Raw genomic sequence first — 26,874 nt, 5'->3', positions numbered from 1 at the left:
CCTGAGGCCTTTGACCTAACACATTAACAATTGCTGTAGTTTGGCAGACTTTGGGACTTCCTGGCTTCAAATATTTTCATTCGTGTTCAGGATGTGGGCATCATGGTCAAGGGTGCCATTTATTACCCATTGCTTGTGTCCTGAATGATTAGTAGGACCCTGTGGGGGAGGTAGCTATGATTCAGTCACATTGATGAGAGAATGGAGTCACACGTTGGCTGGACCGAGCAATCAGGTGGATTGGTCTTAATGATGACCTAACAGGTTTACCGCTACCTGGGCCTTTAAAATGTTTTTGCATTTATTTAACACTGAATTTGAATTCTCTCACTGGCATGGTGGGATTTGAACTCTTGCTCACTGGAATCATTCAGTTCCGAGTTACTAGACCAGTACTTACTCCCTAAACTACCACAATATCCCTATTAACGTGACCGTTACACTGCTCTACCCTATTACTCCATTAGGCCATGAGTATCTACACTTTCATCTCCATGGACCAGGGGGATTTTCTATGGAGATTTAGGTGGGAGGACTTATATCAAAGTTAAATCTTTGTTAATTTGCATAATCTCTCAACTCACTGCTTCTGATAACTCTTAGTGTCCTAAGAACATAGGAGCGGGAGTAGGCCATTCAGCCCATCGAGCCTGTTCCGCCATTCAGTATGATTAGGGCTGATCATCCACTTCAATGCCTTTCCCCCATAACTATCCCTTTATGTCAATGGTATTTAGAAATCTGTTGATCCCTACCTTAAACATACTCAATGATTGAGCTTCCACAGCCCTCTGGGGTAGAGAATCCCAAAGATTCACAATCCTCTGAGTAAAAAAAAAAATCTCTCCTCATCTCAGTCCTAAGTGGCTTTCCCCTGATTTTGGAAACGTGTCCCCTGGTTCTAGGCTCCCCAACCAGGGGAAACATCTTACCTGCATCTACCAGGTCTATCCCTTTATGTATTTTGTAGATTTCAATGAGATCTCCTCTCATTCTTCAAAACTCTAGAGAATACAGGCCCAGTTTCCCCAATCTCTCTTCATAGAACAGTCCTGCCATCCCTGGAACAAGTCTGGTGAAATGTCGTTGCGCTCCTCCTGTGACAATAATATCCTTCCTAGGGTAAGGGGACTGAAACGGCAACAACAAAAAAATCTCCATCAGAATTTTCTTTTTACCCACTGGTGGGAATAAATTCCACTAGGTCGGAATTTTACAGCCTTGTCGGGGTGGGGTCGAGGCCTGAAAATGCAGGAAGCTGTTCGAAAGTCCATTGGAATAAAAACAGAAAGTGCTGGAAAATCTCAGCAGACCTGACAGCATTTGTGGAGAGAGAGACAGAGTTAATGTTTCCAACCCGTATGACTTCTTCAGGGCGCACAGTCCATTGACTTTTGCGGGACTGTAAAATCCCACTTGTGTAAAATTCCGCTCCTAAGAGCAGTTCCAGGCTCCCAAAATTCAAACAGGATGAACCGAACGTTAAGAAATACTAGCTTATGGAGCTGTGTTGACTGGAGTAATAGGGGCTCTGGGTCAGTAAGTGGGATGCCTCTGTACTAGGCCAGTGCGCACTAGAGTTACCATCTGTAGTTGAATGTTTTTCAGGAGGTATCAACACGTGATCTCCAACTGCCCTGTTCTCCCACTCCTGCCATTGGCTGATCATGCTGATCTTTGTGGCGCGCAGCCAATGGCAGGAATGCGGACAATCTCTTCCTTAACTGATTGGATGATTCTTGCTGTCAGTCAAAATGGCCTCTTCCCTCCCCATCTCGTCCAACATTTTTATATTTCTAATTAACAACGTTCAAAGTAAACACGACGTTTATTGATGCCGCTGTGATTTTTCTCTCAGGGTTAGCTAGCCGTGGTGTTCTGCAGATTAACTTTCAATTCCTGGACACTCCAGGGCAATCCTGGGGGGAGGTTAGCAACTCTAATGTCCCCACCCTTCCCACATACAATATCAAAGTATCATCGATAGGGTCATCGCCCAATCGTCAGCTACTGGAAGGAAAGTTGGGTTCTGATCTATACGACATAATAGACTTCAACCCGAGGGCAGTACTTTGAAGTCAAGGCAGCACCTCATAATGCACCAATGTTCTCCCCTAATCATGCATGTTCCGGGAATGTGTTCAGCACAAAATCGGAGCAGAAATTCCAGTAGTAATGTTTCCAATATCAACTGTTCCAAAAATATTTTCTGTGCAGACACTGAATAAAAGGAAACTAAATGGGTGAGATTAGGTAATCAAGAGACTAATAAGAGTAAGGAACTTAAAAGTAATTAATATCAGCAGAGAAAAAGTATTGAACTCTAAAAGCCAACCAGTCCCCTTGGGCTGATGGTTTACACCCCAGCATTATAAAAGAGGTGGCTCCAGTGATAACGGGTGCACTGGCTTTAATCTCGCAAATTCTCTAGATTCTTGAATGGTCGGCAAATGTAACAAGAAGGGAGAGAGAAAACGGGGAACTACAGGCCAGGTAGCCTGACATCAGCTGTCGTGGGAAAATGCTGGGATCTGTTGTGAAGGAAGCCTTAATTTAGAAAAGCAGTGTGAGATCAGACAAAATAAGCATGGTTTTATGAAGGGCAAATAGTGCTTGACAAATGTATTAGAGACTTCTGAGGATGTAACATGTCAGATAGATAAAGGGGAACCAGTAGATATATTGCACTTGTATTTCCAGAAGACATTTTATAAGGTCCCACACAAAACCTTGAAATCCAAGGTAAGGGCTCATGGAGCTGGCGGTAATATATTAGCATGGGTAGAGGTTGGTTAATCAGCGGGAAGCAGAGAGCATGGGATAAACGTGACATTTCCAAGTTGGCAGGCTGTGACTAGTGGAGTGCTGCAAGGATCAGTGCTGGGGCCTCAGCTATTTACAACCTAGAAAGAGACCGAGAGTAATGCATCCAAGTTTGCTGATGATTCAAAGCTAGGTATGAGGAGGACACAAAGAGGCTGCAAAGAAATGTAGGCAAGTTAAGTGAGTGTGGAACAAGGCAGCAGGTGCTGTATAATGTAGGTGAGTGTGAGGTTATTCACTTTGGTCGTAAGAATAGCAAAGCAGGATATTTTTAAAAAGACATAAAACTTGTAAATGATATTCAGAGAAACTGGAATGTACTCATACAAGGAACACAAGTTAGCATGCAGGTACAACAAGCAATTAGGAGGGCAAGGGGCACGTTGACCTTTATTGCAAGGGGATTGGAGTATGGGAATAAAGAAGTCTTGCTACAGTTATACAGGGATTTGGTGAGACCACACCTAGAGCACTGTGTGCAGGTTTGCATATTTTTCTATATTTAAGGAAGGATATACCTGCCTTGGAGGCAGTAAGAGAACGATCACTAGATTGGCCTCTGCGATGAGAGGGTTGTTTAATGATGAGATGCTGCATAAATTGGGCTTATACTCTCTCAAGTTTAGATGAATGAGATCTCATTCAAGATTCTGAAGGGACTTGGTAGAATGAGAGAATGGTTACAGCACAGGAGGAGACTGTCTGGCCTGTCATGTTTCCGTCGGCTCGCCGCAAGAGCAACTCGCCTCATCCCGCTCTCCCATCACCCTGCAAGTTTTTCTCTTGAAGGCCTCGATTGAATCTGTCTCCACAATACTCTCAGCATAGACACTGAGAGTATATGGGGGGCACAGCCTCAGGAGAAGGGGTCGACCACTTAGGACTAAGATGAGGGGAAATGTCTTCACTCTGAGGGTTGTGAATCTTTGGAATGGTCTAGCCAGAGAGAGTTGTGAATGCTGCATTGAATATATTCAATGCCATCAAAGATTTTTGATCTTTCATGGAATCCAAGGATATGGGGCACGGGTGGGAAAAGTGGAATTGAAGCCCAAATCAGCCATGATCATATTGAATGGCGGAGCAGGTTTGAGGGGCCATATCATTTACTGCTGCCTTGTTATGTTCCCTCTGTCCCTCCTCCCTTTAAGGAGCCTGCAGTGGTGAATCTGGGTTTGTGTTGTGTTTGATATACTGATATTGCGAGTTGCTGACACTAACGGCTCTTGAGGTTGTGACAGAATCATCCCAAAAAACCGCCCTTTCCAAACCTCCTGGTATGCCTCAAGTTGCAGATAAGTTGCCCTATCCACCACCTTCAACATTCACTCCCTCCACCAGCGACTCACAGTGGCAGCAGTGTGTACCATCTACAAGATGCATTAGCAACTCAAGGCGCCTTCAACAGCACCATCCAAACACACAGCCTCTACCACCTAGAAGAACGATGTTTTCTCTCTCCACAAATGCTGCCAGAAGTGTTGAATATTTCCAGCATTTCCTGCTTCTATTTCAGATTTCCAGCATCTGCAGTATTTTGCTTATGTATAATTAAGGCTCAGACAGATGGGAACATCACCACCTTCAAGTTCCCCTCTAAGTCATTCACCATCCTGACTTGGAAATATATCGCCGTCCCTTCATTGTCGCTTGGTCAAAATCTGGAACTCCTTCCATTAACAGCACCTACACCGCATGGACTGCAGTGGTTCAAGAAGGCAGCTCACCACCACCTTCTCCAAGGCAATTAGGGATGGGCAATAAATACTGGCCTAACCAACGACACCCACATCCCGTGAACAAATAAAGTTAAAAGTAAATATGGCTGAATTTTGGATGGGGGGGAGGGGTGGTGTCAAGAGATATGAGGAGGTGGTATTGTAGTTATTCACTGCCCAATGGTGTAAAGCAGCCAGAACTGTTCCCCTGTTCCTGTCTCAATCAACGTGCTGTTTAAAAAGTGGAACTGTTTAGGTTAATAATTAGAATTTTAAAAAGGCAGCTTGTTGCCATAGAAGAACTTTGTACGTTGAACTAACATTGCAATGTGGTAGAAAGGGGCGTTGTATCATGGCTGTGTTACTTGGCTAGTAATCCAGAGAATTGGAGTTCAGATCTCTTCATGACTGTTGAGAATTTGAACTCAGTTCTACAGTACAGGCTGGAAATAGAAAGCTAGTATCAGTAAAAGCGACCATGAAGCTGTCATTAAAATCCAACTGGTTCACCAATATCCTTCGGAGAAGAAAAGCTGCAGCCCTTACCTAGTCTGGGTCTGTATGTGACTCCAGTCCCAGACTAATGTGGACTTAATTGCCTGTTGAAGCAAACCACTCAAATGTATCCCACTGCTGCACTGCATTACCATTGCTGAACACCCCACTATCAGCATCCCTGGGTTACCATTGACCAGAAACTGAACTGGTCCAGCCATATAAATACTGTGGCTACAACAGCAGGTCAGAGCCTGAGAATTCTGTGGCAAGTAACTCAACTCCAGACCCCTAAGGCTTGCCCACCATCTACAAGGCACAAGTCAGGAATACTCTCCACTTGCCTGGATGAGAGCAGCTCCAACAGAACGCGAGAAGCTTGACACCATCCAGGACAAAGCAGCATTCATAACCTTAAAACATTCAGTCCCACACCAGGTGGCAGCAGTGTGTACCGTCTACCAGATGCACTGCAGCAACTCACTAAGGCTCCTTCGACAGCACCTTCCAAACCCACGACCTCTACCAGCTAGAAGAATAAAGGCAGCAGATGCATGTGGAAAAATCAGTTGTCAATAGGTCCAGTTTTAAGTGGGAATTGGAACTGGTCCCAGTTGAGCTACTCCCAGTCACCACCACCTGAAAGTTCCCCTCCAAGCCACTCACCATCCTGACTTGGAAATATATCGGCCATTCCTTCACTGTCGCCAGGTCAAAATCCTGGAACTCCCTCCCTAACAGCACTGTGGGTGTACCTACACCATATGGACTGCAGTGGTTCAAGAAGGCAGCTCACCACCACCTTCTCAAAGTCAATGCTCACATCCCATGAATGAATATATTGAAAAAAAAACAAACTGCAACAGTCCAAGCAGAAGGTGACCAACCATCACCACCTTGGCACAATAGGGAAGGGCAACAAATATTAACCTGCCAGCGATGCCCGTATCCCGAGAATGAATAAATTTGATGGTGTGATGGAAACTTGAGAGTTGCGTGGTGAATGGGTGTTGTGCAGTGTGCGTGGTGCAGTGATTCCTACAGCACTAGAGCCACAGTAAGAAGTTTTTTTAAAAAAAATGTGGTTCATATTTTGGTGGGGTGCGAGTGTGCCAAGATCTCTGATGACTTGGGTGGGGGGGGCGGAGTCTACAAGAACTGGTGGATCATAAGTTGCCCCCTCTGCCCTGTGCAGGCTGGACCTTAAGGGATGCTGCCAAGCTGCTGGAACTGAGAAAGGTGGTTGCCAGTAAGAGGAGTCGTGTGCTGGGGAATTGTTTGGTGATGCCCATTTGATCCAAGGGCATCTGGCTACTGGGTTGAGGGCCTCTGCCAACAAGGGGTGAAATATTACTTAGGAGGGCATCTGAATCCTCCCTGAGTCTATATTTTCTCTGTTGACCCCACTGCTTGAAGCACATTGTTTAATCTCTATCTTGTTAAGAGTTGAACAGGAAGGAGTGTGTGTATGTGTGTGAGTATAATATAAGCTGGTCTGATTTGGAATGATATTTTGTAGAGATGGTTATGTGCTTATATATTAAGAGTATTAGATATTTCTGATTAAATGTAATTGAGGTTTTCTGATTACAAGCATTCGGCCCTATTTTTTTTTTGCCAGCATTTGCTCACATCTGCTTTCCACCCAGCTCATATTTTTAATTTTCCTGAACCAAGATTTGCGAGGCTTCTTGCTATCGTGTTTCAGGACTTCAAAGATTAATCTTCAGGACACAGCTGCAGGCAGCGCCCAGGAGAGAAAATCGGAGGGGTATTAAAAATGTTGTTTTCCTCGGGGTTTTTATAGAATCTTTACAACACAGAGGCCATTCAGCCCATTGTGCCCGTGCTGGCTCTTTGACAGAGCTATTCAATTAGTCCCATTCTCGACCTCCCCACCGCTGCCACACTGCATGGACCCGGCAAGTTGGGCCTTTTCAAATATTTGTCCAATTCCCCGTTGAAAATTACTTTTAAATTTGCTTGCTTTTTTTTAAATTCAAATTTTCTTCGAACATTTCCGTGATAAGAATACTGGAGATGGCCCAGAAAGTGGGGGGCGGGGGGGGGAGTTGCTGCTGGTAACAAAAAAGCCAGTTTGGCCCAGTATTCTAAATTCCCAGTTTTCACTGGTTACTTTTTCCCTTCTGGGTGGGTTAAGTGGCTGGTCGACCGAGTAGGCTGGAGGTGGAGGATTGTGATCGAACCATCAGCGATCCGTCCGTGGAGACTTGGCAACCAGGTTTTAATCCAGAACGCCGGGGTAGCTTGGGTACAGCTGGATGATCTCTGTTAACGGGGAGCTGGGCGATCGCCCTGTTGTGCGTCTTGACTGTGCTGCAGTGATGAGAGCGACTGCCTTAGCCCTTGGATAATGTGATTTGTGTGGTGTGATGACAGGTTGGCAGCCCGACCTCAGTGACGACTCCTCGCAGCTTCTCCCAGACCTCGGTCAGTCCCTCGGATCAGGACATCTGCAGGTAATACACGCGCGCGAGAAAACCCTTTTCCTATGAGACTTGCTCCTTCCTTCGTCAGGGGAACCCCGTTAATACTCTGGGGTCGTCTCCTGCCCCCTCCCCGGCCCCCACCACATCTGAGCTTCCACTGGATGAGTTACTGTTTGAAGTACACACTGACGCTGTGTAGGTCGTAATCATTCCAGACTCAGTACCTGACCTGGGTCTAATTAAACTCAGTCATGATATCATTAGGGGCTTTCCAACTGGGACTCAATCAGATTGGAAATGGGGGATGGGTGACTGGAAAACAATGTTCCTCTCTCTTTAATCCAGCCTGTGTTAGAAGTTATACCTGTGCGGATATCAGCACTGACTGGTGCTTCAACAGCTGAATAGTCTCAAAGCCCCAGCTCACCGGTAAGTAAGATGACAATCGCTCGTGCCCCAATGGCCTGAACTGTACCATAACGTGTCTCGGCACCCTCGTGAGAAGGGGGGAGTCAGTTGATGGGCGTACCAATTTTTTTTTGGGTAATCCCTTTCAAATTGTGTGTGTTTTATTTTTGCATAATGTATAATGGTGCTTTTCCCCATTCTTGTGTTGCCAACGGTTTATTAAAAGTTCCACCAGTGACTTTGGCACAGCTAGCCTCTTCAGTGTAAATGTGATATGTCCTGAGTTATCTTCATTTCTTCTTTTCCTACCTCTCCTATTTGTTCACGATCCCTGCTTTCCCTGCATGCAGTTCAGATGCAATTCCTTGCGGGCGTGTGGCACACAGTCCAGTGCAGACTGCAGTTGTCCTTCTGAATAGCCCCAAAAGCAGCTCCTCGCTGACTCACGGGGCCACCACCATATGTCAAGACACGACACCAAGACCAAGGAAGCGGAGCTCATTTGGAGAGGAATTGGCGCAAATCCTTTGGCCTGGGAGGCACACCACAGACAATGGAGAGGTGAAACACTCCAAGTCCCTCAACGACGTGCATGTGAAGCCTGACCGGTCAGGGAGCGGCCTGAGTTTTGTTGACAGGACGTGCTCTGATGGAAAGTTAACGCCGCTCCTAGGGAAGAGCTCCAGAACAAGGAAACTGCAGCCCAGTAAAAAGCGAGAGCATTATTACAAGCCGAGGAGATATAGCCTAAGTTCGCAGATGCTGCCCTTTTCCTCTGGTCCCTCAAACAGCCCTGGGACTAGAGATGGTCTCTGTGTTGTTGAGGTCGCGGTGAGTGAAGGTGAGCAAAGCAGTAGGATGTCATACCTGTATCGCTTGTTCTTCCCTTCATCGCATGCCTCAAGTGTTTGCACTCTAAAGACCCTTCATGAACCAGAGGAGAGCGGTGCTCGATTGCCTGTCACAAAATTATCTAGCGATTCCTTCTGTTCCGAGGACATTGGGGATGATGATGTCTTCGAAGAAGATTCTGCAACCAAAGCTCTTCACTTGGAAGTAAATGATGAAAACCAACGTGCTCCCCTTTGCTCATTTGAAGGAGACAGTGATCTTGAACAGCCTTCTTTAACGTCTTTAAAATGGTGCCCCTCGTCCCCTCTATCACCATCCTGGGAAGTGTGCAGGTTGGTTCTTCAAATAATAGCCCCTCCCATTGCCCCCTTGATTCTCTTAGTGTCTCCGTAAGTTGTAAACCCTCTGCGTCTCTCCCTGTGCTACCCTGTTCCTGTCAGTGATTGGCTGCACCGTTACGTATTGCTTTGTAGAAGTTTGCTTTTGCAAGTGCTGACTGACTGGTGCCCCTTTACTTCTGAAATTAAGACACTCTTCTAGATCTTTAAAAGTTTTAGATTTTACAAAGAAAGAAAGAAACCTGAGAATCAAATTAAGCACATATCCGGAATCCAACATGTAAATGCCTCAATATTTAAGGGAACTATCTTCAGGTGATTTGAGACTGCTGGCACATTGTTAATATCCCTTGCCGCGTCCCTACAGAAGGTGATAAAGGTTTAGTTGGTGGTTCTGTGCATCTTAAGAGAATGAAGATAATTGATCAGATGTAGCAGGAGTTTTGCCTCAATGAATTGAGATATTTTTGCATTTTAATACGACTATCCCTTTGTGCAACAATCACTGACTCCAATTTGAAGGTCAGGGTTTTCTGACCTTTGACTGTCAGTGTTTGTGAGTTGAGGCCTCCCTCTTTCTATTCCCTCCTGCACCTCAGGGGCCTGGAAGATCCAACAGTTTTGACCTACTTTTCTTTGGCTCTTTTCAGATTGTTTATTTCTGCTTCGGAGAGGGTGATGGGGTGGGGTGTGGAGGGGGATATGGGAAATGTCAACATGGTGCCAATGTGTTAAACAAGTGATTGTTAAGTGACGCCACCACTTTATATCTCCTGTGGATTTTTATTTCCTTTGCCTTCGAGATGTGTAATGGGCAGCTGCATCACTGGCCTGTTTCACTCTGGCACAATGTCAGGGTCAAGTCCGAGACCTTGTTCAATGAGGACAACATTCACCTCATCACCTGTGTTTGAGCCTGTTTGTTCAGCCTTTGATCAGTAGAAGCAGCAGTGTGACAAAGCGCTAATGACTCCCTGAAGAAAATAACTCACACAGGGCAAATGAGGCGGATAAGTGTTTACTAAATTTTCAGCACTGCTAGCATCAGAGCTGAGAGAAAAATGGAGACTTCACAAAGTCTATCAATCCCCTCCCCCCATGGCTCTTGTTTGGCCTGCGCTGCAACCGTACCCAACCTGAAATGAGCTCTTAGTTGATAGTTGATGAGGTAGAGCCAGATTGGGGGGAGGCTAAAACTAGGGGCCATAAATATTAAGACAGTCACCGATAAATCCAATAGAGAAGTCAAGAGGAGAAACCTCTTTACCCAGAGATTGGTGGGAATGTGGAACTCGCTAGCACAAGAAGTAGTTGAGCTGAGTGGCATCGAAGAATTTAAGGGTGATTTGGATAGAAACATGAAGGAGGGGGGACTAGGATACGCTGACAGGCTGTTGTGGAGCATAAGCACCCAGAATGGATCTGTTAGGTGGGATGGCCTGTTTCTGTGCTGTACACTCAATGCAGTTGTACGCAGGATTGCAAAAGCCCTGAGTCAGGTAAAGAGGATAAAGGTGAGGTCATAGTTCGACTCATATTTGCTTTGCTGGATAGAGTCGACATTGGCAGTAATAACCAAACAATCATCATGGTGTCTGCCGACCTCCTGTTTTGAAGAGGTCACACTTCTTGTCTTAGGTCTGGATCTTCCACACCAGTGGAATCACAGGATTTTTACGGTATAGAAAGAGGCCATTCGGCCCATCGTGTCTGCACCGGCTCTCTGAGCATTTTAACTTAGTCCCAAACTCCTGCCTTTTCCCCGTAGCCCTGCGCATTGTTTCTATTTAAATAATCATCCAAAGCTCTCTTAAATGCCTCGATTGAACCTGCCTCCACCACACCTCCAGACAGTGCATTCCAAATGCTAACTACTCGCTGTGTGAAAATGTTTTTTCTCACCTCGCATTTGGTTCTTTTGCAAAACACTTTAAAACTGTGCCCTCTGGTTCTCAATTTGTTTACGAGTGGGAACAGTTTCTCCCTAATTACTCTGTCCAGACCCCTCATGATTTTGAAAACTTCCATCAAGTCTCCTCTTAGCTTTCCCCTCTCCAAGGAAAACAATCCCAACTGCTCCAATCTTTCCTCATAACTGAAGTGTCTCATCCCTGGAACCATTCTCATAAACCTTTTCTGTAATCACTCCAATGGGTTCACATCCTTCCTATAGTGTGGCGCCCAGAACTGTACACAATACTCCAGCTGAGGTCTAACCAATGTCTTCTATAAATTCATCATAACCTCCCTGCTCTTATACTCTATGCCCCTATTAATGAAGCCTAGAATACTGTATGCTTTAGAAACACTCTCTCTACCTGTCCTGCCACCTTTAATGACTTATGTGCATACACACGCAAGTGTCTCTGCTCCTGCACACTCTTTAGAATAGTATCCTTTATTTTATACTGTCTCCCCAGTATCTTCTTTGTATCAAAGTGTATTGCCTCACACTTCTCTGCATTAAACTTCATCTGCTACCTATCTGCTGCTCCTCCAATGCGTCAATGTCCTTTTGAAGTTCTACACTGTCCTCCTCACTATTTACAATTCTCCCAAGTTTTGTGTCATCTGCAAACTTTGAAATTGTCTCCTGCACACCAAGGTCTATATCATATATTTATCAGGAAAAACACATGTCCCAATATTGACACCTGGTGAACTCCACTGCAAGCCTCCTTTCAGCTGGAAAAATAGCCATTACCTACCTGATGCCTGCTGTAAGCACACTTTTTCTTCTTTAACTTAATTTCTATCTCCTTTGTCATCCAGAGAGCTCTGGATTTGTTTGTCCTACCCTTCCCTTTTGAGGGAATATACCTTGACTGTGCCCAAACTATCTCCTGTTTTGAAGGTAGCCCATTGTTCAGCTACTGTTTTTCCCACTAGCCTTTGGTTCTGGCCCAGCTCCGTTCTTGCCCCATTGAAGTCCGGTCCGTGCTAGTTGTTTATTCTTGTTCTGGATTGACCAATGTCATTTTCCACCGTCATCCTAAACCTTATGATACAATGATCACTGCCCCCTAAATGTTCCCCACGGTTACTTGATCCACTTGGCCCACCTCATTCCCAAGAATCAGCTCTAGCAGTGCCTCCTTTCTTGTTGGACTGGACACCTACTGCTGTAGGAAATTCTCCTGAACATAATCTAGGAACACTTGTCCCTCACTGCCCCTTACACTACCACTATCCCAGTCTACATACAGGTAATTGAAGTCCCCTATTCTAATTACACTATGATGTTTACACCTGTCTGTAACTTCCTTGCAGATTTGTTCCTCTATATCTTTCACACTAGCTGGTGGTCTATATATTACACTGAGCAATGGAATTGCACCTTTCTTATTCCTTAGCTCTGGCCAAATACATTCTGTCCTTGACTCCTTCGACACATCCACTTTCCAGTACTGCGATAGTCTCCTTAACCAAAAATGCCACCCCTCCTTTTTTTTCCCTTTTCTGAACACCCTGTAACCAGGAATATTTAACAACCAGATCTGCCCTTCCTTAAGCCAGGCCTCTGTTAGTGCCCCAACATCATAATCCCATAAGGCAACCTGCGCCTGTAACTCCCCGGTTTTATTAACTATACTCCGTGCCTTCACATACATGCAGTGAGGCCCTGAGGTCCCATCAGAAGTTGGGGGGAGAGACAGGACTTGGCATCCTGCTGCTGGTAGTCCGATGCCACTGTCCCATTTGATGGGTTTTATGCACATAGTCTCACTGATGTTCCCAGTGCTGATGACCCCAAAAGCCTCTTCTTACCCCATAGTGCAGATTTGAAATTTCCAAAAGAACGCTGTACAGTTAGGTACAGAAGTTTGAATATTGTTATTGCACACGCGTCCTCATGTTTGAGTTTGTTTCTAATCCTGACCAAAGTTGTTGTTTATTTTTAATTCACAATTTTTGTTTCTGGGCTGGAGTCCAGTGTAAATATTTAAAAGGAGTGACCAGCTTAAGATTTTTAATACAGTTAAGTGTCCGTTTCAGGCCTCCCAGGCACTGTGTGTATGTGTGTGTCTTAACATTGGGTGCTCATCACTGGAATGGGGGGTATTGTGTGCCAGGGCAGCGTTTCACTCCGTGCAGTAACGGAGACATGTCCAAACGCCAAGTTCTGCTTCAGACAGTCCTTATAACAGGGAGGAGGAGCATTAGTAGAAACAATGAGGAGCCTGAAGAAAGTTTTGAACCGAACTGACTCCAACCGGCTAAAGCCTCCAGGCGATACAGGAATTGAGCTAGTTGGGTGAATGGCCCTGGGAAGCCTCGTCCTCCTCTTGCCACCTGTGCAGTCAGGCGTGTGGTGATGGATTGGATTGTTTTGTTGCCCAGAAGAATAGGGAGGGGCAAATGAGAGCCAGGAAGTACGTTTTAGGAGGACCGGGAGGTGCACTTTTGCCCTTAATTTTTTGAACTGCCTTCAAATCAAGGCATGGGTTGACTTTAGAAACCTCCTGACGTCAGGTCCCAAAACTCAGGCTGGAATGGGGCATCATGCCCCAACTTAAAGTGATCCCAGCATTTTCCAAGGGAATTGTGTCCAAGATGACCTGGGAAGGAAAATGCCAAGGCCATGGGCATCAGTTGGGAATCCTTGTAAGTCACGCTCCTTTTTATTTTGTCGATTTAAATGCAACTTTGCCCAGAAAGGAAGTCCTCTAGGGAAATCGGAACAGTGGGACAGGAAAACCGTGATGTAGCATGTGGTAGTCGAGGGCTGGCTGTGTGCTTTGAACCCCCCCGGCCTGCACTTTTGGGTGAGGCCATTTGATTTGTTCTGAGGGCAGCCCCCTTCCCCTTTCTCATACACCCCCCCTCCCTTTATTCTTCCCTCCCGATCTCAATCTCTTCCACTGTAGTTGCAACTACACCATATTCCTCAGTGAGTTCAGTTCCACAAAAACAATGGCTCAGCTCTTGCTTTAAGTCCATTTCCAAAACTTGTCCGAAACCAATTTGGAGACCATGTAACAAGACTATGGAATATTCATTTTGAAAAATTGACCACTTTTCCCAAAAACTCTTGTAGGCAAAGATTCCCCAATACTTGCCACTATGCTAGCCCTGCAAGTTATAGTTTGTGCTTCAGTTATAGCCGAGATAGATGAAGCTATGTTTAAGGGAAATCGATGTGTAGTGCTGGCCGACCTGAGAAGCTGCTACTTTGGTTAATTAGTAAAGCCAATTTTAATTCTGGTGCATCTTCGGATTGCTGCAGATTGTGACTAATTGGCTCTATTTTTATTCAGAATATGTCACTGTGAAGGAGATGATGAAGGCCCCCTCATTACGCCCTGTCACTGCACTGGGAGCCTCCGATATGTACACCAAACCTGCCTACAGCAGTGGATCAAGAGTTCAGATACCCGCTGTTGTGAGCTCTGCAAATATGAGTTCATCATGGAAACCAAATTAAAACCACTGAGGAAAGTATGTATGAAATGAAGCACATTGCTGAGTAAATGGGGGAGCTATCAGAGGTAGCTAGATCTCCACCATATCTTTCACTTGTAGTCCAAATATGGGGACCATTATCATAAGATAGTCAACAAGAAACTGAATAGGGAAATTCAGAAGATGCTTCTAAAAATTTACTCCTTCATGGGACGTGAGTGTCGCTGGCATTTGTTGCCCATCCCTAATTGTCCTTTGATCTGAGTGGGCCATTTTAAAGGGCAGTTAAGGGTCAACCCCCATTGCTGAGGGTCTGGAGTCACATGTAGGCCAGGCTGGGTAAGGATGGTGGATTTCCTTCTCTGAAGGACATTAATTAAGACAAAGATGGGTTTTTACAACAATTAACCATAGTTTCATGGTTACCATTACTGAAAGCAGCTTTCCGTTCCAGACTTCTTGTGAACTGAATTTAAATTCCATCAGCTGCCTTGGTGGGATTTGAACACTTGTTCCCAGAGGATTAGTCTGGGCCTCTGGATAGCTAGTCCTGTAATGTTACCACTACACCACCATCTCCCCCGAATTGGTGGAGTCAGTTAGCATAGACGTATTAAGGGGAAGCTAGATAAGTGAGAGAGAAAGGAGTAGAAGTAGATGCTGATAGGGTGAGATGAAGAGGGGTGGGAGAAGGTTCATTTAGAGCAAGGGTCTGTTGGGCCCAATGGCCTGTCCCAGGGTGTCTGTCAATTTGATGCAATCTCTTTATAAACCAAAAGTTTATCCCAGAATGTTAAATAGAGAAGATTAATATAAGTTTACTCAATAAAGGGCTGTCATTTGAAAAACCTCTCTGAAGATGGCAGATGCTGTCGAAGGTGTTTATCTAAATAGGGACTGAACCTACTTCATACTGGGGGCCTGATCACGGAGCGGGGTTTCTTCTCTGCTAACCTTCGAGCACTTGACCCTATCAGAGTTCATGGGGGTCAGGCCATAAATTCAGTAGGTGCTCAAGCCATTAAGACATTGGGGTGGGGGTAATGAGCAGGGGAGGGGCCTGTTGGATCAGGGAGGGGTGTGTGAAAATAGCAGCGTTAGACAGTCGATGTCTGTAGGTCTGGTCAGAGGCTGAAGGATGTTGGGGAAGAAAATGGGCCTTCTCCAGAAAGAAAGAGTCTTTTCCTCCCTAATTCTGCCCCCACCCCACCCCCACCACCCCTCCCCGCAGCCCCTCTCCCCAAACTCCCACATTAATGTATGTCTGCATGAAGCTGGGTGAATCAGAATGTGCACTCTCAGGAATTCTAGGGGGGGGCGTTGTCCTGCCAGCCTTACCTCTGTTTTCTGGCACCACCATGAAAGGGTGTGGGCACAAGAAACACCGGCCACTCTGGCTGGCACAGGACCAACAGGGTAGCGACCCACAGCAACTGGGCACTGCCCTAATCTCTGCCTTGGTTGGCCCTGGTAATGTCCTGAGCAGGGAAGGGCCCCCAGGCATTATTTTGAAGAAGAACAGGGGGAGTTTGGCCCTGTGGCAAGGCCAATATTCATCCCTCAATCAACACCTCTAAGACACAGATTCCCCGTACATTATCACATTGTGGGATCTTGCTGTGTGCAAATTGGCTGCATGCCCTTGCACCGCAGCAGTGGGCTGCCCTTCCAAAAGTACTGATTGGCCGTACAGCCCTTTAGGAAGCCCTGACGCTGCGGTTGGCGCTACACAAATGTAACTTCTTTCCTTTTGCCTTGGTTCACTTTTGTTCTTTTAGTTTTCTCCTGCACAGTGTGTGGGAGGAATCCCTGCCCTTGGAACAGGGAGAATGTCCTGGCTACAGGGACAGGCAAACCATGCGTCACGTACCTGTAAGTCCCTCCCACTTTCCGCAGTATGGATCCCGAACCGAGTGGGTCAAGGATCGGATCGACTTTTCCTCCATCCTCTGGTGGGAGGCCTAGGTATTCCTTGTAGGGTCCAAATGGAGAACAACTCCCCCCCTCTTCCAGGTCCTAATCAGGAGCCTCTTTGTTTTATGCTGCACCCCCTCTGCTTTGTACAGCCCAGAAGGAAGGTAACCTGCTTGGTTAAAATTGCAGTCAGCTGCCTGTTCAGGACTGTGCACAGCAGGATCCCACACACAACTGAGCCAAACGGCCAGATAATCTGTTTTGGTGGTGATGGTTGAAGGTTAAATATTGGCCAAGACACCTGGGATTCTAATAGTAGGGTGGGATCTTTTTGCATCGGCCTGAACAGATCAGTAGGGCCTGGATGTGAACCCCCCACTCCCACTGGTCCTGCCCCGCCCAGGCCAGCACTGAAGGGTCAGCCTAGGTTCTGTGTTCGAGTCCGGGAGCCGGGCTTGAACCCATGAGCTTCTAGGAGCAGGCGAGCGAGCCACCGACTGAGCCAGGCTGCCTGTCGGTGTCGGAGTGTGCACCATCTGGCCGTATCAAGGGGAAGAAATGTGAAGTTGGGTGGAGTGTGTGCTTTGAGGGCCAGTTAGTGTTAAAAGTCTAATGGATGTCACCTTCCTTACACAGTGGGAGAAGTTGCAGATGACATCGAGCGAGAGGAGAAAGATACTGTGCTCGGTGACATTCCATATCATTGCAATTACGTGTGTGGTGTGGTCACTATACGTCCTGATTGATAGGACAGCTGAGGAGATTAAACAAGGCCAGACCAGCGGTACGTCCACCTCTCTCCTCCTCCTCTTGTGCTGTACAACTGATTGTCTCACAGTCTCTTTTCTTTTTTTATATTTTTATACATTCAGAAACCTCTCTCTCCCCAGGCGTGAATTTAAAGTAATACCTCTCAGAAGAGCCACTTCCAACTCTGGGCCTGTTCCCAGTGGCTGAGCGAGGGGGTGCGGGGAAGAACCTCGCCTGCTGCCCCACAGATGTGGCCCAGGTTGTTTAAAATCCTGCGCCTCAACTAAATGTGTACCCCCCCGCCCCCCCCGCCAAGCACCCGCCTCTCCCCACTACCTCTCCCCGGCAACCAATGGACATCTTGCCCACTCTGGGCCGGGGCGAAGTGGGGGAGCTGCTGAGACCAGGAAGGAGGCAGAATCGGCTGCTCTAGATGTCTGGCCTGGGTCTGGCAGTCACCAAGAGACGAGTGTGGCATTCAACCAGTGGAGAGGGTCTTGAAGCGATCCGTGAGGGGTACAGTTGTAGAATTCCTCCTCTTCCAAGTCCTAATTGCAATGTTTTTTTTTGAAAAATGTATTTTTTTTTTGCTGCTTCTGGCCCTGATCCACTTCCTCTTCTTTCTGCACCTGGTGGAAATCTAACCTGCTGAGTTAAATTGCAGTTGGCTGCACTTGTGAGGAAGGACTCCGCTGGCTCTAGGTGGCTTTCTTGCTGCTTTCTCAGTTGAACTGCCAGAATTGGGAACTCCAGGGTAAATAAGAAACCTGGGTGATTACTGTATAACACTGGGGTACAGTGCTGGTGGGGACAGGTCTGTCACTGTATAACACTGGGGTACAGTGCTGGTGGGGACAGGTCTGTCACTGTATAACACTGGGGTACAGTACTGGTGGGGACAGGTCTGTCACTCTATAACACTGGGGTACAGTACTGGTGGGGACAGGTCTGTCACTGTATAACACTGGGGTACAGTACTGGTGGGGACAGGTCTGTCACTCTATAACACTGGGGTACAGTACTGGTGGGGACAGGTCTGTCACTGTATAACACTGGGGTACAGTACTGGTGGGGACAGGTCTGTCACTGTATAACACTGGGGTACAGTGCTGGTGGGGACAGGTCTGTCACTGTATAACACTGGGGTACAGTACTGGTGGGGACAGGTCTGTCACTGTATAACACTGGGGTACAGTACTGGTGGGGACGGGTCTGTCACTGTATAACACTGGGGTACAGTGCTGGTGGGGACGGGTCTGTCACTGTATAACACTACGGTACAGTACTGGTGGGGACAGGTCTGTCACTGTATAACTACTGGGGTACAGTACTGGTGGGGACGGGTCTGTCAATGTGTAACACTGGGGTACAGTACTGGTGGGGACGGGTCTGTCACTGTATAACACTGGGGTACAGTGCTGGTGGGGACAGGTCTGTCACTGTATAACACTGGGGTACAGTACTGGTGGGGACGGGTCTGTCACTGTATAACACTGGGGTACAGTGCTAGTGGGGACGGGTCTGTCACTGTATAACACTGGGGTACAGTGCTGATGGGGACAGGTCTGTCACTGTATAACACTACGGTACAGTACTGGTGGGGACAGGTCTGTCACTGTATAACTACTGGGGTACAGTAGTGGTGGGGACGGGTCTGTCAATGTATAACACTGGGGTACAGAGCTGGTGGGGATGAGTCTGTCACTGTATATCACTGGGGTACAGTGCTGATGGGGACAGGTCTGTCACTGTATAACACTGGGGTACAGTGCTGGTGGGGACAGGTCTGTCACTGTATAACACTGGGGTACAGTACTGGTGGGGACAGGTCTGTCACTGTATAACACGGGTACAGTACTGGTGGGGACAGGTCTGTCACTGTATAACACTGGGGTACAGTACTGGTGGGGACAGGTCTGTCACTGTATAACACTGGGGTACAGTACTGGTGGGGACAGGTCTGTCACTGTATAACACTGGGGTACAGTACTGGTGGGGACAGGTCTGTCAGTGTATAACACTGGGGCACAGTACTGGTGGGGACAGGTCTGTCACTGTATAACACTGGGGTACAGTACTGGTGGGGACAGGTCTGTCACTGTATAACACTGGTGTACAGTACTGGTGGGGACAGGTCTGTCACTGTATAACACTGGGGTACAGTACTGGTGGGGACAGGTCTGTCACTGTATAACACTGGTGTACAGTACTGGTGGGGACGGGTCTGTCACTGTATAACACTGGGGTACAGTACTGGTGGGGACAGGTCTGTCACTGTATAACACTGGGGTACAGTACTGGTGGGGACATGTCACTGTATAACACTGGGGTACAGTTCTGGTGGGGATATGTCTGTCTGTATAACACTGGGGTACAGTACTGGTGGGGACTGGTCTGTCACTGTATAACACTGGGGTACAGTACTGGTGGGGACAGGTCTGTCACTGTATAACACTGGGGTACAGTACTGGTGGGGACGGGTCTGTCACTGTATAACACTGGGGTACAGTGCTGGTGGGGACGGGTCTGTCACTGTATAACATTACGGTACAGTACTGGTGGGGACAGGTCTGTCACTGTATAACACTGGAGTACAGTACTGGTGGGGACGGGTCTGTCACTGTATAACACTGGGATACGGAGCTGGTGGGGACTGGTCTGTCACTGTATAACACTGGGGTACAGTGCTGATGGGGACAGGTCTGTCACTGTATAACACTGGGGTACAGTACTGGTGGGGACAGGTCTGTCACTGTATAACACTGGGGTACAGTGCTGATGGGGACAGGTCTGTCACTGTATAACACGTGTACAGTACTGGTGGGGACATGTCACTGTATAACACGGGGGTACAGTTCTGGTGGGGACAGTTCTGTCACTGTATAACACGGGTACAGTACTGGTGGGGACGGGTCTGTCACTGTATAACACTGGGGTACAGTACTGGTGGGGACAGGTCTGTCACTCTATAACACTGGGGTACAGTACTGGTGGGGACAGGTCTGTCACTGTATAACACTGGTGTACAGTACTGGTGGGGACAGGTCTGTCACTGTATAACACGTGTACAGTACTGGTGGGGACATGTCACTGTATAACACGGGGGTACAGTTCTGGTGGGGACAGTTCTGTCACTGTATAACACTGGGGTACAGTACTGGTGGGGACGGGTCTGTCACTGTATAACACTGGGGTACAGTACTGGTGGGGACAGGTCTGTCACTCTATAACACTGGGGTACAGTACTGGTGGGGACAGGTCTGTCACTGTATAACACTGGTGTACAGTACTGGTGGGGACAGGTCTGTCACTGTATAACACTGGGGTACAGTACTGGTGGGGACGGGTCTGTCACTGTATAACACTGGGGTACAGTACTGGTGGGGATGGGTCTGTCACTGTATAACACTGGGGTACAGTACTGGTGGGGATGGGTATGTCACTGTATAACACTGGGGTACAGTGCTGGTGGGGACGGGTCTGTCACTGTATAACACTGGGGTACAGTACTGGTGGGGACATTATTGTCACTGTATAACACTGGGGTACAGTACTGGTGGGGACATTATTGTCACTGTATAACACTGGGGTACAGTACTGGTGGGGACATTATTGTCACTGTATAACACTGGGGTACAGTACTGGTGGGGACATTATTGTCACTGTATAACACTGGGGTACAGTACTGGTGCGGCTGGGTCTGTCACTGTTTAACACTGGGGATTTGACAAAAGGGGTGGCCTGATAGGCAGGGGAGTGGTTATAATGGCGTGGGGACCGTCAGAGCTGGACTTCTTACTACTGATGGTGGATTGGAATAGAAGCAAGCCTGAAGTGGAGGAGTAAGGGGCTCAGAAGAGGACAGTAGGAGGTCCTGCAGGTAGGGTGGGCCTGAGGACCTACAGGAGTTCACGATTGGGGGTGCTCAGCGGGAGGAGGGAGATGGCCTTAGTTGCCCAGGTTTGGCTCCGAGTAAGTGGGACAAAGTGTCGGTTAGGGTAGGGGGCACCAGTGGGAGTCGAAGGGGGTAACATGGGGGTTGAGAAATTGGATATGGAGATGCCATCAACATAGCCAAGGCCTCCTGACTGCAGTGGCAATGAGGCAGGGGCTGAGAGACTGAGATATTGAGGTGAAGAATGTGGTATTAAAGAAGCATGTCGCATACCAGAAGGAATAATTTGATGTTTCCCCAACCCCCACATTTGCTTATCAACTCTAAGAAGCACAATGATGACTGGGTATTAATAAAGCATTTTTAATCTGTCTCTGCAGGTATTTTGGAGTGGCCGTTTTGGACTAAGCTGGTGGTTGTGGCCATCGGGTTCACTGGGGGACTTGTGTTCATGTACGTGCAGTGCAAAGTGTACGTGCAACTGTGGAAGAGACTGAAGGCGTACAACAGGGTCATTTACGTACAGAACTGCCCAGAGACCAGCAGGAAATGCGTAGCGGAGAAGCCACCACTGACCGAGCAGAATTTGGAAAACAAGGAGGCCCCTGCAGTTCAGCGGCTGGGGATTAGCTCTCTGCATTGCACCGAGTCTGAGGATCGTGGTGTGGGGATACTGAATGTCTAGAGTTTACACTACACGGACTCTCCTACAAGGGGGCAATTTTAACCAAACCTGCCCATTAGGAAACTGCTGAGATCACGCGCAACACTGGTTTTACACCTGGGCCCGATTTTTAACCTCCATTGGAAGTGTAGAAGAATATTGGGCAGAGTGCACAGTTCCAATCTGTACTTGGGGGCGTCTCTCCTGACATATTAGGTTAAAATTGTCCCCCACTCTCTCTCTCTCTCTCTCTCTCTCTCTCTTTGTCTCTGTCTCTCTTTCTCTCTTTTTTCTATGTGACCCCCGTAAAGTCTTGTTACTGCCAGAGGCACAGGGCGAGACGGGCTTCTGATATTTGTAAACACGTTCTTTAGATTGAGACTTCAAGAGAGCATGAACTACTGAGGTGGTTGCTTGATAGCAGCACTGCAAATCTCAGACAAAGACTCCATTTTGCCAGTGACTTCGCAAAACCCCCCCACCCCCACAACACCAGAAATACCAAGTTTAGTAGCAAATCAGCACTTTGAACAGGGTTTTTGTTTTGTTTCGAAGCTATGTGTTCTGTGACAGTAAAATATGTTTTAAATGTAAATCTGATTATACGAAAATTGCCGTCCCACTATTTTTATTTCACACTTGAAGAAATTTTAACAAAAGTTTTTGAAGAAAGCTGCAATATCTTCGGACCAGGGACAATTAAACCACAAGTCAGTCAGGATTTATTATTTTCAGTTATTCTTTCAGAGGGTCCTTGACAAAGATTTTACCAAGATAGTCTCACTGGCTATATCTCGAAGTGCAATTATTCCCTGTTTTTTGTTAAATTGTTTTCTTTTCCCCCTAACTTTCTGATGTTTCTGTTTTTAGAAACTAGCTTTTTTTTTCTTTCCTTTGTTTTTTGGATAATTATTTATTGGAAAAATAAATGTATAAAATGATGCACTTGGAAAGTCTGGGACCAGAGCCTTTCCTTTTATATGCAGGTTTGTTATTTAGTTATTGTTTAAGCAGCAGAGAAAGGGAAACAATTACTACTTCTATAAGTTATTAATATAAATTTTAAGATATCATTTATTTCTATTTGTTTACAAACGTAGGAGCTTTTTTGACCTAAAGTTTCTAAATTTGTATTCCTGCTCACTACCAATCTTTGAAATAGAGGGCACAGTATGGCCACTTACCACTGACCTTTGAACTCGAGGCACAGTACCTGTTGGGCAGGTCGTGCATCCAAAATGGCCAGGTTATCGCCAGGCCCACTTTGCTCTGGTGACGAAAGCCAAACTCCATTTTGTTGCCGGGGTTCCTGGAATTATGACCGGGTGTGGTTTATTATTATTTTTTTAAACCAGGGATTGGGTTTTGCCTTGACGACCCGTAAATTAGCGGCCTTGTGGATTAGCGAACCCCTTTTCTCACCACCACAAAAAAATTTACTTTTTAGAAGAAAACGATACGTTTTTAACAGCGCAAAAAAACAACCCGCTCTTGTTACAATGGAAAAAATACTCATCAAGAAAAAATATTCTTAACATTTTGTTTCGTTTTTGTTTTTAAGTATACTGTGACTATTGTCCAGAGACCAAACGACAATCTTGTCTTTTTGGGAACACCACGAATGGCGTTAGCCTGCACTTGGCATTCTGTGTTAATTTTTTTTTTCAAAAAAGATAAATTTGAGACTCCTTGTGAGCGGATACACCCCGGCTGTTCAAGGAGTGGTCAGTGCCATATAGGGATCAGAGACTCCCCCTAGTTAATTAGTTGGGTAAAAGGAATTTCTTGGTACAGTCACTCATACTGTATTTAAAATGTATAGTTTTGTATTTCATTGTGTTTTTTTTCACAGTACAGTATTAAATGTATAGCCTACTACATTGTTGCATAGTTTCCCAATAAACTTTGACTTTGTACGTGAGTGATTAATCCAAGGTCTTGGTTGGAGAATTCGAGTTGATGATCTGAATCGAGGTGGCTGAAGAAATCAGTGTGGAATAAGGAGGGGGCTGCCTTCATAGTTGGGGGGCATAGTGGCATCACCATCCTGTGCTCACCCTGACATCGATATGCTCACTTTCTGGTACAAGTCAGTGGATGGTGATTGGAAATTGGCTTCCATGTTCCTTCCCCCTCCCCACCCAGTGTAAGGGCCCATGAGGATAGTGCTACACTGCAGCTATGCTCCAGCTTCTACCTGTATCGCACTAGGTGGTCTATCCCTGTACCCACATTGGTTGGCCAATCGCTAATCAGTCCGATGGGACGATGAGAGATCATCATAGAATCATACAGCACAGAAAGAGGCAATTTGGCCCAGGATGCAGACTCCTTAGGCAGCACCTTCCAAACCAAGACTGCTACCATCTAGAAGGACAAGGGTAGCAGACACATGGGAACGCCACCGCCTCGAATTTCCCCTCCAAGTCACTCACCATCCTGAAGCTATATCGTTGTTCCTTCACAGTTGCTGGGCCAAAGCCCTGGAACTCCTTCCCTAACAGCACTGTGGGTGTACCTACACCACAGGGACTGCAGCTCACTACCACCTTCTCAAGGTCAATTAGGGATGTGTAATAAAAATGACACCCACATCCCATGAAAGAATAAAAGAAAATGTACTGACTCTTTGCTAAATCTATTCATTAATCCCACTACCCTGCTCTACCCCCGGAATTATTGCCCTTTCAAGAATTTGTCCAAGTCTCTTCTGAAAGTTATTATTGACTCTGCTTCCATCACCCTTTCAGGCAGTGCATTCCAGATCGCAACATTTTTAAGGGAAAAGGTTTCCTCATGATGCTTCTGGTTCTTTTGCCAATCACCTTAAATCTGTCCTCTGTGATTACTGATCTACTGGAAGCTCCTTATTGACTATCAAAACTGTTCAAAAGTTTGAACATCGCTACCAAATCTGCTCTAAGGAGAATAATCCCAATCTCTCCACGTAACTCGATCCCCCTCATTCCTGCTACCCCTCTAGTAAATCTCCTCTTCACCCTCTCCATAGCTTTGACATCCCCTCCTAGAGCGCAACGCTAAAAATTACACACGCCACCTGAAACCTATCCAGTGTTTTATTAAGGCTTGACACAACTTTGCCTTTGTGCTCTAGTACCTTTGCTATAAAAACCATACAGGGTTTATTCAGTTTTCTCAACTTGTCCTGCCACCTTGTTTATTTGTGTATGTACATCCTTGGGCCTCTCGTTGCAGCCTCATTAGAATTGTACCAATTGCTTTGGCCACATTTATGGTCAGGATGAGTGTAATTTGTTTACATGGGGGATGGGCTTGAAGGAGCTGCTCTTACACCCATGTCATTGACGATTTGCTGAAGGGGAACGGAGTTAGGTCTAGCATTTTGTACATGGGCTTTTGGTATTGGTACTGGAACTATTGTGGAGTGGATATTGTGGAGTGCATGTTATGCTACACACAGCCAGAGTAAGCGAGTGCCCTCTCCCCTTTTTTAGGATGTGGGCGTCACTGTCAAGACATTTATTGTCCATCCCAGGCTCCCTGTTTTTGTTAGGCCATTGCAGAGAGTAACTGAGAGCATGTTGGTGTGGGTCAGGATTCATAATAGGCATGATCGGCTATGGTTGGCAGGATTGCCTTTGCTAAAGACATTAAGGACCCACCTCTAGGAAACTTGCCCAGTGGTGGGACTGCGCTGGGATGCTGTCCCCACGCGGCTCCCAGCTATTTTCTTGGCCCGCCGCTTCCTAGTCTGCCACCCTGGAGCCATAAAATTCCTGCCCAAGGTGGTCGGACATATGGGCATATATGTCACAGGATCGGATGGCATGAGGACAGGTGTCTCCTGGAATAGATCCAATCAGAAATGGTGACCCTAGGCCAAACCCAGTGTGGGTGACTCTTAATTTGCCCTCTAAAATGGCCCAGTAATCCACTCAGTCATACAACCCACTATGAATGGTTCAAGAAGGCGGCCACCATCACCTTGTCAAAGCAATATGGGCAAAAAAAGCCAGGATGTAGGAGGTCTTGTTGATCAGTGATAGTTGATCAGAAGTTCCGGGTTCAAGTCCCACACCAGGACTTGTTGGCTGAGGAAGGAGCGTTCGTGACCAGGTTCAATGGGCTGATAATTGGCCCTAGAATCCTTCCAACACCCACCCCCCCTTCCCCACTATTCCCCAGAGGGAAAGAAGTGTATGTGAAGATACGCTAAAAGGAAATGCTGAGGTTTCCAGTAAAACCCACACCCTGAGAATGAGTAATGTAAAAAAACACAGACCAAAGAAATGAAATAAAAGTTTTAGAAATAGGAGTTCACCAAAAATTACTGGTATTTAAAAAAAATTTATTCTTTCATGGGATGTGAGCATCGCTGTCCAGACCAACACTTATTTCCCATCCCTCACTGCCCTTGAACTGAGTGGCTTGCTAGGCCATTTCAGAGGGCAGTTAAGAGTCAACCACATTGCGTGGATATGTAGGCCAGACCAGGATAGATGGCAGATTTCCTTACTTCCCTAAAGGGCATTGGAAAACCAGATGGATTTTACAGCAGTCGACAATGGTTCCATTGTTACCATTATTGAGGCTAGCTTTTAACCCCAGATTTTATTAATTAAATTTAAATTCCACCAACGGCTTTGGTGGGATTTGAACCCCTGTCCCCAGAACGTTAACTTGGCCCACTGGATTATTGCTGAAAAAATACATTTTGTTGAAGCTTTTTGTCTTGCACTCATCAGGACAACTGCAAGAGTACCAATGTCAGAGAAAGCAACAACTGTAAACTGTATGAGAAGAGAGTGCTGATTGGTTGGCAGGCGGTCTCTGATTGGTAGGGACATTGCCATGAAGAATGGCCCTACCAATTAGAGTCCACTTGCTCTGGCAGTTCTGCACGTCAACCGGAACCAAAAGGGATGCCACTCCATCAACTATGTGGCTATAGGCAGTGGGCCGTGTGGGTCAATGCCTGGTAACCTAGAAATCAGAATGCATTAATCCTGTGGTAGTTCACTGTTTCATCTGTTTTTCAGACACCACAGCAAAGGTGGTTAAAGGGCTACCTGCTGTTGATATGGCTCATTACGCACAAGGCAAACAACAGGCAGACAATGAGGACCACCCTGGTACACTAAAAGGTCTAACAGAGCAAGTCTTGGCATCTTGAAGCAACGCT

General features: G+C 46.5%; 1 protein-coding gene across 1 annotated transcript in view; it reads left to right on the top strand.

Moving 5' to 3' along the window:
- Positions 1-23,631, top strand: part of march8 (membrane-associated ring finger (C3HC4) 8) — a 61,545-nt gene extending 37,914 nt beyond the window's left edge. The window contains exons 3-7 of the mRNA XM_041176411.1: positions 7,437-7,516; positions 8,245-9,078; positions 14,343-14,523; positions 17,038-17,185; positions 21,427-23,631. Coding sequence (XP_041032345.1) covers positions 7,437-7,516; positions 8,245-9,078; positions 14,343-14,523; positions 17,038-17,185; positions 21,427-21,731 — 1,548 coding nt within the window. The 3' untranslated portion in view covers positions 21,732-23,631. The remainder of the gene's footprint in view (positions 1-7,436; positions 7,517-8,244; positions 9,079-14,342; positions 14,524-17,037; positions 17,186-21,426) is intronic.
- Positions 23,632-26,874: the final 3,243 nt, after the last annotated feature.

The sequence above is a fragment of the Carcharodon carcharias genome, chromosome 28 (assembly GCF_017639515.1).
Source record: "Carcharodon carcharias isolate sCarCar2 chromosome 28, sCarCar2.pri, whole genome shotgun sequence".
In the NCBI taxonomy this organism is placed as follows: Eukaryota; Metazoa; Chordata; class Chondrichthyes; order Lamniformes; family Lamnidae; genus Carcharodon; species Carcharodon carcharias.
The sequence above is the reverse complement of the archived record's forward strand: the minus strand, read 5'-3'. Positions and strand labels throughout refer to the sequence as shown.